The sequence below is a fragment of the Saccopteryx leptura genome, chromosome 9 (genome assembly GCF_036850995.1).
Source record: "Saccopteryx leptura isolate mSacLep1 chromosome 9, mSacLep1_pri_phased_curated, whole genome shotgun sequence".
Taxonomy (NCBI): Eukaryota; Metazoa; Chordata; class Mammalia; order Chiroptera; family Emballonuridae; genus Saccopteryx; species Saccopteryx leptura.
The window spans coordinates 19,401,450-19,412,000 of record NC_089511.1 but is presented as its reverse complement, the minus strand read 5'-3'; the positions used below and the strand labels follow the sequence as shown (position 1 = coordinate 19,412,000).

The window sequence follows — 10,551 nt, the reverse complement described above, 5'->3', positions numbered from 1 at the left end:
CACTGCTCTGGCTGCTTGGTTCCTTTGCCTCCATGTCCTTTGGGCCAGCCAGGTCTATGGCAGGACCACAATCTTTTTCTCCAGCTTCTGTGGTGGAAACAGGAAGTTTCTCATTATTTCATCCAGCTCTTCCAAGGCCAGCTGGGCATGGAGCCTGGCAACATCATCGGGCTCCAAAAGCACCACGTGCTTCAGCAGGTGGTAGAGATCCTTGAGGACATCCCTCAGCACCTGTATGAGACAGAAAGGGTCATGACCACATGTCTACTGTCCACACTGCCAAGAATGACCAAACTGCCTTCCTTGTTTGAGGAGTTCTGTGGGGAAACTCACACACTCCCTTAAGACGACAATGCATGGCAGAGGGAAAGGGACAGAGGGAAAGGGGATGATAGGATGGGATCAGAGAAGGGAAAGAGATTGGTGAAATTATACACACATAACACAGCATTATAGAGAGCAGAAAAGCAAATCCTTGAGGGAAAGGGGGAGGGCGTTAGAGGGAGGGGGGCAAGGGCGATGATGAGGGGAACACAGGGGTGGGGGGATGTATTCGGTGGGACACTTGAATCTATGTAAACACGGTAAATGAAAATCAAAGTATACAAAAATAAAAAGAAGATAATACGCGGCTCTCTCAGGTTAGAGATGGAGTTGGGGGCAGCTGTACTGAGATGGGCTTCCCTTTGGATTTCTCATGCACTCCAGACCCCTCACTACACTGGCCTTTGGGGCCGCTGTTCCCCTTTAGCCCCAGGCCCAAGCATAGAGCCCAGACCCCTTCCTTCAGTCCCATGGCACTGCGCAGACCTCAGGGTCACAGACACTGTCCAGATACGGTAGTTTCTAGAGCACAGTCGCCGGCACTTTCCTCTCTAGTTCCCAAAAGCCCTCCGCAGACACCCAGAAGAAGGCATCTACTTATGAAACACAGGAGGCTATTTCTTCAGCAACCATGCCTATCCTTGCCACTACTTTATTATTTTTCTCCTTGCCGCTGCTTTAAAATTTTTCCTCCATAGTTCTATTTTCATGCCCTTCCCCCAGTCACTATAACTTTTTCAACTGCAATTCTGCAGTGAGAAACAAGAGAAGACTCCCTAGACACAGCCACACCCATTCTTCACATCTAATACTCCTACGTTATGGCCTGATATGCAACTGGGAGGGTGCCAAAGCACGTAGTCCCAGGAGCTGTCAATTTTCTCTCAAATCCTTCTAGCTTATAAGCTAGAACTTTTAGCAAGAACTAGGTTGCAAGCCTGACCAGGCGGTGGCGCAGTGGATAGAGTGTCGGACTGGGACATGGAGGATCCACGTTCGAAATCCCAAGGTCGCTTGAGCACGAGCTCATCTGGTTTGAGCAAGGCTCACCAGCTTGAGCCCAAGGTCGCTGGCTTGAGCAAAGGGTCACTCTGTCTGCTGTAGCCCCTCCCTCCCCCGGTCAAGGCACATATGAGAAAGCAATCCATGAACAATTGAGGTGCCGCAAGGAAGAACTGATGCTTCTCATCTCTTTCCTTCCTGTCTGTCCCTCTCTCTGTCTCTCTCTGTCTGTCACACACACAAACACACCCAGAAAAAACCCACAAAAAACTGCGAGAGAATGGAAGAATGCTAAGGGGCTTTAACGATCACCTGGTCAAACTAGGGACTGAAGGCAACCGGGTCACAGGGGCCATATAACTTGTCTGTGGTTAGGTCCAAAGTTACTTCTGGTCTGACTCTTTGCCTCAAAAATGATTATTTTTGGGTCAGATACAGTACTATGTATTTTCCATATACTATCTAATTTTTATGCCAGACATATAAAAGAAAGTTATTAGCCCCATTTTACAGATGAGTAAACCAAGAATTAACAGGGTAAGTAACTCCCAAGGTGACTTAGCCAAAAATATGGTGAAGCCTGTGTTCTTATTTGTACTGGAAAGGTAATATAATGCAAAAATATACATATAAAAAATAAGTCTCTCTTGTTTCCCTTTTCAAAGGATATTGTTCTTTTTAAAAAATTTTTAAATTCATTTTAAAGAGAGGAGTGGGGAGAGAGAGAGAGAGAGAGAGAGAGAGAGAAAGAAAGAAAAAAAAAGAGAGAGAGAGAAAGGGTAAGGAGCAGGAAGCATCAACTCCCATATGGGTCTTGACCAGGCAAGCCCAGGGTTTCGAACTGGAGATGTCAGCATTCCAGGTCGATGCTTTATCCACTGCGCCACCACAGGTCAGTGATATTGTTCTTAACTGTGAGAAATTGAGAAATATTCCAAATGTATGCCTTTTCCTTTTTTTTTTTCCTTTAATTTATTCATTTTAGAGAGGAGAGGGAGAGACAGAGAGACAGAAGGGGGGAGGAGCTGGAAGCATCAACTCCCATATGTGCCTTGACCAGGCAAGCCCAGGGCTCCGAACCGGCAACCTCAGCATTTCCAAGTCGATGCTCTATCCACTGCGCCACCACAGGTCAGGCTGCCTTTTCCTTTTTTAAGGCACAGAATTATATACTATACTGCAACGTGCCATGACTCCCCCTCCACACACACACACACACACACACACACACACACACACACACACACTCACTCACACGCACACTGAACATACTTTGAAGGTCTTTTGTATAATTGGCACATATGAACATAACTTCTTAAAAATGACTACACAGGCCTGACCAGGCGGTGGCGCAGTGGATAGAGCATCGGACTGGGATGCAGAGGACCCAGGTTCGAGACCCCGAGGTCGCCAGCTTGAGCGCAGGCTCATCTGGCTTGAGCAAAAAAAGCTCACCAGCTTGGACCCAAGGTCGCTGGCTTGAGCAAAGGGCTACTCGGTCTGCTGAAGGCCCGCGGTCAAGGCACATATGAGAAAGCAATCAATGAACAACTAAGTTGTCGCAATAAAAATGACTGCACAGGATGAATGTCATACAATTTATTTACCCACTATCCCAGTGAAAGTCATTTAAGTCTTGTTTTTACTGTTTTGCTATTGCAAGTATTGCTGCAGTTAACATTCTGATTACCTAAGTCTCTGCAGGTATGTACAAATATATTCCTAGGACACATCTCCGGATATGGAATTTCTAGGTCAAAGAGTAATGTACATTTCAGATTTTGGTCGATAAGGCCAGAGAGGTTACAAGAATTTATGTTTTACCTGTTTCCCCACATTCTCATCAGTACCATGTATTGTAAACTCCTTATATTTGCTAATCCAGTAAGTAAAAAATAGCATATTGCTACTTTAAATTTGCAGCTTTCTAGTAAATACATAAACTATATAATTTTTTCTGGTATGAATAACTGAAGTTTGCCTTATTCATTTGTAAGAGTTCTTTATATATGAAAAAGGTCCATTATCTATCATATACAATTTTTCCCAGGTGGTACTTTTTCTTTCTTTCTTTTTTTAAATGTTTATTTTTTACTTTAGAGAAAGAGAGGAAAGGGAGAGTGAGAAAGAGAGAGAGGAACATCGATCTGTTCCTGTTTGTGCCGATTGGGGATTGAACTGTCAACCTTTGCACTTCAGGATGATGCTCTCGCCAGGGCAAAATTCTATTTTATTTTTCTGAGAGAGAGGCAGTGAGAGAGACAGGAACATTGAGCTGCTCCTGTATGTGCCCTGACTGGGAAATCCATCCGGCAACCTCCATGCTCTGGGACGACACTCCAACCAACTGAACTATCTGGCCAGGGCTCAGTACTTTTACTTTGAAATTTTTTCCCAGTGAAGAGATTTACATTTTTTATATAGTTAAGTTTATCAATTTTTTTCCTTTATGGTTTCTGGGTTTTCTATTTTGCTTAGAAGAAATAGGGCATATAATCTTAAGCCACTACGGTATGCTGTGTTCTTTCTGTTTCTTTTTTTATTTTTATTTTTTCCTGAAGTTGGAAACGGGAAGGCAGTCAGACAGACTCCCGCATGCGCCCGACCGGGATCCACCCGGCATGCCCACCAGGGGGCGATGCTCAGCCCATCTGGGGCGTTGCTCTGCTGCAACCAGAGCCATTCTAACGCCTGAGGCAGAGGCCACAGAGCCATCCTCAGCGCCCAGGACAACTTTGCTCCAATGGAGCCTTGGCTGCGGGAGGGGAAAAGAGAGACAGAGAGGAAGGAGAGAGGGAGGGGTGGAGAAGCAGATGGGCGCTTCTCCTGTGTGCCCTGGCCGGGAATCGAACCCGGGACTCCTGCTCTACCACTGAGCCATTCTTTCTGTTTATTAATAATACTATCTATGTGCATCAATTGGGTTTATTTCACTATATGCAAATATCTATGACAATAATTAGTTCTAATGGACTTAAAAATTTTTTTCTCTCACAACTGGAACTTCAAGAGTTGACTGTACATTATAGGCTGTGCCAGTGTATAATTTCTAAAAAGGAGGAAGATCAGAAAAAGGAAATAGAAGAACATTCATCCATTCTTTCATTTTTTTACTTTTTGTAAAAAGCATGTAATAAATTTATATAATAGTCTATATAATATAAACACGGACTATTTCTACAAAAATACATTTAAAAACTAGTTGCCCCCAGAGAGGGAAACTGGGGAGGGATGGGGGAATTATATTCTCTTTTGTACCTTTTCAATATTTAATTTTATGAATATTTTTCCTATTAAAAAGTAAATAAGCTTTTTATTGAATGGAATCAATTCCTAGATAAAGCTTTCCCAAAGGCCATTTCACAGGTAAAGCAGATAGGGAACCTGCCCTTAAAAGGCTTACAGGTAAGACGTACGTAAATAACAATGGTCTAGAGCAGAGCATGGTAAATGTCCTAGAAGAGCAGGAGAGGAGAGGCTGGAGAAAAGAGAGGTCACACTTGAAGAAAAGTAGACTGGAGATGGTGAACAGAAATAAAGGAGATGATTAAGTCGGTGGGCGACAGGCCCAAGGACTCCTGTGCATTCCACACAAGGGTACTAAGCACGTAGCATCACACATCCGGTCCTTGCTCAAGAACGGAGAAGGGCCCTTCCCACCTTCTGTAGTCTTGATCAGCATGGGTACTAGGGAGTGGAAGGAGGAAGGAAGAGAAAAAGCAGTACACAAATCAAGCTCCCCAGGCCATGTGCCTGGTCTCCCTCTTGCCACCTGGGCTCCAGTCGTACAGGCCTTCTTTCCTTCCTTGTCTGAGCAAAGCTCCTTCCATGTTCAAGGCCTCTGTATACGCTGTTCCCTCAGCCTGCCAGACGATTTCACTTCTCTTCACCATAGAACTCCTACTATAGGCAAAATGCCACCTCCTCAGGGATGCCTTCCCTTAGCATCCACCTGAGCCCTCCTACCCTACCTGTAGTTCTATCTGTGGCCCCTCTCACAATTGTGACATAAATATTTACTGTGTAATTTATAGTGTTCCTCACTGGTCACACATATTGCTGACACTGAAGCCATGCCTTGCCTTATTCACCTGCTGTAGTCCCAATGCCTCGTACAGTAACTGGCACATGGTAGATACTTTAAAAATATTTATGAATGAAAGAAGGAATATATCTTACTCTTGGCCAGTCTTTCACTTGGTAAAAACTAAAAAAAATTTTTTTTTTTTGGTATTTTTCTGAAGCTGGAAATGGGAAGGCAGTCAGACAGACTCCCGCATGCGCCCGACTGGGATCCACCCAGCACGCCCACCAGGGGGTGATGCTCTGCCCATCCGGGGCGTTGCTCTGTCGAGACCAGAGCCAGTCTAGCGCCTGAGGCAGAGGCCATGGAGCCATCCCCAGCACTCAGGCCATCTTTGCTCCAATGGAGCCTCGGGTGCGGGAGGGGAAGAGAGAGACAGAGAGGAAGGAGAGGGGGAGGGGTGGAGAAGCAGATGGGCGCTTCTCCTGTGTGCCCTGGCTGGGAATCGAACCCGGGACTTCTGCACGCCAGGCCGACGCTCTACCACTGAGCCAACCGGCCAGGGCCAAAACCCAAAAATTTTAAGGACACCTATTGAAACAATGTTAAACAACCTGGGCCAGCTTCCTGGGTGTGTGATCTGAACAGTCACATAGGGACCCACAATCAAGAGGGTCCCATGCTTGCTTTAATAATCTGCTGTTGTCATCTTAAATTCTTTTTATTTTTTTTTAATTTCCCAGAACAGTTTTTTTTTTTTTTAAGATTTTTATTGATTTTAGAGAGAGAAGAGAAAGAGAGAAAAATGGGGGGGGGGGGGGGAGAAGGCGTCAACTCATAGTAGCTGCATCTCCTATGGTTCAAAGCCAGGGTTTTGAAACAGAGACCTCAGCATTCCAGATTGATGCTTTGTCTACCAAGCCACCACAGGTCAGGGGTCTTAAATATTTTATCTTTGAACTTGTGTTTTGTACGGGAAGTCCAATGGGACAAAGGAACATGAATGTGAGCAGAGAAGATATGCCCAATATGCGTGCCCGCCATTCTTTGCCAGCGCATCTGAATATAGCGTTCGCCATGCCCCATAAGCACCGAATTCTGAAGGATCCACATGTACGGGAGTTCAGCAAGGTTCAAAGCCAGTAGAAGAGGAACGTGTTTGCTACATTTACAACTGAGCAAATGGAGGCACTGATAGCCTGGAAAGGCTGCACTTTCCATTCAATGGAGAACTTGCTTCAAATGCATAAAGGAGGTGATGGCTTTCTATGACACATGGGAGAGTAAGGATCTCTATGTTCCTCCATATGGCTTCCCTGTTTTAGCCAACCATTTATACTGAAAATGATGACACAGAAGGAAGTAGGACAACCCACAGTCTGATTTCTTTCGGTGCATTCCTAATCATCAGTAAACCAAAGTTAGAGTGTTGGCAGAATACACATGTATCATGAAGTGAAATAGAACAGTTGAGTTAGTTTCGTACAGAGTTTCCACTGTTCTGCTCAGGAGGAAATGAATGTGCATGTACAAGCCATAGAATACAAATTGTGTAATTTTGGTGATATCACATATGAGTAAAATACTCTTATATTTGCATTAAAATTGGCATTGCACAATATAAAGATGAACAGTAAAATTCATGCTAATAACAACATTTATATTTTTCTTTACTTAGAACAAAATTAATAGCAAATAACAAACCCTGTGACAAGTTGAGAAAGAGAGATTATGAAAGAAAAGGAAAAATTCTATATATTTTAAAACAGCGGTTCTCAACCTGTGGGTTGCAACCCTGGTCGCGACCCACAGGTTGAGAACCGCTGTTTTAAAACCATGTGGATGAAAAAGGAGCCATATACTAAAGCTGACAAATTCAGGGGGTGCCCGCATAATGCACCTTACAAACCCAGAGCCCAAAGTAACCACACAGGGTGGTTTGAACATAAGAATTCCTAACTAAAAGTGGTCATGGTGGGTAAATCCTAGGCCTGTAACCTCTTTGGCAAAGGTGGTCTTTAACTTTGAAATTGTCGATTGCTTTTGTGCATCTAAGATAACAGACCTTTGAAATGTCAGAGCAATCATCTTTCCAGATCCCTCGAAGGTACGACCACGGGTACCAGAGCCCACATTGTTATCTTGTTGCGCACATACCATCTCTACGTGCTGTGTTAACTATCCTGTACCCTCTAATGTAAAAGAAGTATGTGTCTCTCCATTTTACTTTTTATCCAATCTCAGAGATGTCCCCGCCTTGCTGACTCCCACCTCCTTAATCTATCACCACTGGATTTCTTTTATCTCCTCCATTGATGCTGATGTATAAAATACACTGCAAAACTGCTATTCGCTGTGTTGGGCAAATAAGTTTGTAAAATTTGTATTTGATTTTGCTCACTTTTATTGTTAAAAATGGCTGCTGCCCAGCCTGACATGTGGTGGCACGGTGGATAAAGCGTCAACCTGGAAATGCTGAGGTCACGGGTTCGAAACCCTGGGCTTTCCTGGTCAAGGCACATATGGGAGTTGATGCTTCCAGCTCCTCCTCCCCTTTTCTCTCTCTGTCTCTCCTCTCTCTTCCTCTCCTCTCTAAAATGAATTTAAAAAAAAATGGCTGCTGCCCACTTGAATGGCACTGCCCACGTGAAATTGCTAATTACCTTCCTGCTTGGGGAGGGGCTTTGTTATGCTAATGTTGCTGGAGGAGGGGTTTTCAAGGCAAGAAAAGTTTATGAGAAGGAGAAAGAAGGAGAAAGAAGGAAGCCATTTTTGCAGAGAAGGAAGCCAAGATGGCAGGGTGCTGAAGGAGAAGAGTTTTGTGCAGAGATGAGAAGGGAGAAAGTGTGCAGATGGGAACCACAGGGGTGAGGAGCATTGTGAGCTCCACTGAGACTGGTGGGGGCCTTTGATTCTAGGAAAGACCAGAAAAGATTCTCCTGGTTGTGGAGCTGGAGAATGTGTGAGTGGGTTTTGGAGCCCTCTGTGTGTTTGTTTTTACTTGCTAGCTGGTTGCAAGGCTAGAATAAAGGAATGACCCACCAGTTTCTGGCTCCACTGTTTCTCTACTGTCTCTCTACCAAGTCAAATGTGAACCTGCTCGTGCCTGGCTGTGATGGCCCCGACTGCTGGCCATACATGCTGGAACATTTTCTCAACACACTGAGATTTTGCTCCACAGCAGTTGTCATCAGTTTGGCTCAAAAAAGCTCTTGTAAGACTTTTTCTTAGGCTGGATGTTCGTTTTTTTGTTTTTTTTTCATTTTTTCGAAGCTGGAAATGGGGAGGCAGTCAGACAGACTCCCGCATGCGCCCGACCGGGATCCACCTGGCATGCCCACCAGGGGGCGATGTTCTGCCCCTCTGGGGGGTCGCTCTGTTGCATCCAGAGCCATTCTAGAGCCTGAGGCAGAGGCCACAGAGCCATCCCCAGCGCCCAGGCCATCTTTGATCCAGTGGAGCCTTGGCTGCGGGAGGGGAAGAGAGAGACAGAGAGGAAGGAGAGGGGGAGGGGTGGAGAAGCAGATGGGCGCTTCTCCTGTGTGCCCTGGCTGGGAATCGAACCCAGGACTCATGCACGCCAGGCCGACGCTCTACCGCTGAGCCAATCGGCCAGGGCCTCGTTTTTTTTTCAACACCATTAGCAGCACATTTTTCTTCTTTTTTTGAACAAGGGTTCCTGTACTTTCATTTTGCATTGGGCCCACATATATGCTGTTGGCCTTGCAGACTACTCTCAGAGCTCCTCGCCCAATGTCTCCACATGAGGTGGGCAAAACCTCACAGGGATGCTGCCCCAGCTCTGTTGTGTACCTGTCTCCTGGGTTTTCTCAAAAAGTTGCCAAGACACTGACCTGTGGTGGCGCGGTGGATAATGTGTCGACCTGGAATGCCGAGGTTGATGGTTCAAAACCCTGGGCTTGCCCGATTGAGGCACATACGACAAGCAAGCAATGAACAACTAAAGTGAAGCAACTATGAGGTGATACTTCTCACTCCCCCCCTCCTCTCTCTGTAAAATCAATAAATAAAATCTTAAAAAAAACTCCAAAAAACTGCTGAGACTCAACAGGCGTTAGGTCTCCTAGTGCAGGCACCTGAATGACTGTGGAACAATCCAAGTGCCACTTCCTTCCTGGAGGCTGGTAGCATTAAAAAGAGAGGTGAGCCCTGGCTGGTTGGCTCAGCGGTAGAGCGTCGGCCTAGCGTGCGGAGGACCCGGGTTCGATTCCCGGCCAGGGCACACAGGAGAAGCGCCCATTTGCTTCTCCACCCCTCCGCCACGCTTTCCTCTCTGTCTCTCTCTTCCCCTTCCGCAGCCAAGGCTCCATTGGAGCAAAGATGGCCTGGGCGCTGGGGATGGCTCTGTGGCCTCTGCCTCAGGCGCTAGAGTGGCTCTGGTCGCAACATGGCGACGCCCAGGATGGGCAGAGCATCGCCCCCTGGTGGGCAGAGCGTCGCCCCATGGTGGGCGTGCCGGGTGGATCCCGGTCGGGCGCATGCGGGAGTCTGTCTGACTGTCTCTCCCTGTTTCCAGCTTCAGAAAAATGGAGAAAAAAAAAAAAAAAAAAAAAAAAAAAGAGAGAGGTGATTCCGGAAAGAGGATGACTCCCCACAGCTACTACCTCACGATTACTCACTCAGTCAATAATATTTATAAAGGGCCTACTGCGTGCCCAGGCAGCATGCTGGTGATAAAAAGATGAGTAATGCACAAGCCCTACCCTCCGGCAGCCACAGCCTAGCAGGGAGGCAGACTCATACCCCACACAGCGTGAGAGATAAATATACGATTCTGTGGAAGCAAAGGAAGTGATTTCTGGCTGTGGAGGTGGATGCGGGAGGACATTTCCCTACCTTGCAAAAGGGTCTTCACTCTGACTTTTATTTGTAGTCAATGGGTGCCACGAAGTAGTGGCTCAGGGAAACTTCAGGGAATCCCCTCATCTCCAAGCAAATAAATGCAGATTATGAACAGCCAGGACAAGCCTGTTATGCAAATACAGTTTAAAGACAAGTTTAACACTCTCTCCAATGGATTATAGCCCAGCTTCTTTTATACAGAAATTCTAGAGTTCCTGTTTATTATAAGGACATCTTTTTTTCTTCCTCCTGAGTAATCTTTTACCTTGTCAAAACTATCTTCGAGATTCTTTTTTTTTTTTTTTTTTTTTACAGAGACAGAGAGAGTCAGAGAGAGG

At 45.8% G+C, this 10,551-nt stretch overlaps 1 protein-coding gene across 2 annotated transcripts in view; it reads right to left on the bottom strand.

Annotated features, from left to right (window-relative positions):
• Positions 1-54: 54 nt before the first annotated feature.
• Positions 55-10,551, bottom strand: part of TANGO6 (transport and golgi organization 6 homolog) — a 197,873-nt gene continuing 187,376 nt past the window's right edge. Inside the window, exon 18 of one of the 2 annotated variants that reach the window (XM_066348127.1) lies at positions 55-231. In XM_066348127.1, coding sequence (XP_066204224.1) covers positions 55-231 — 177 coding nt within the window. The remainder of the gene's footprint in view (positions 232-10,551) is intronic. The other variant, XM_066348130.1, reaches the window with a different exon arrangement.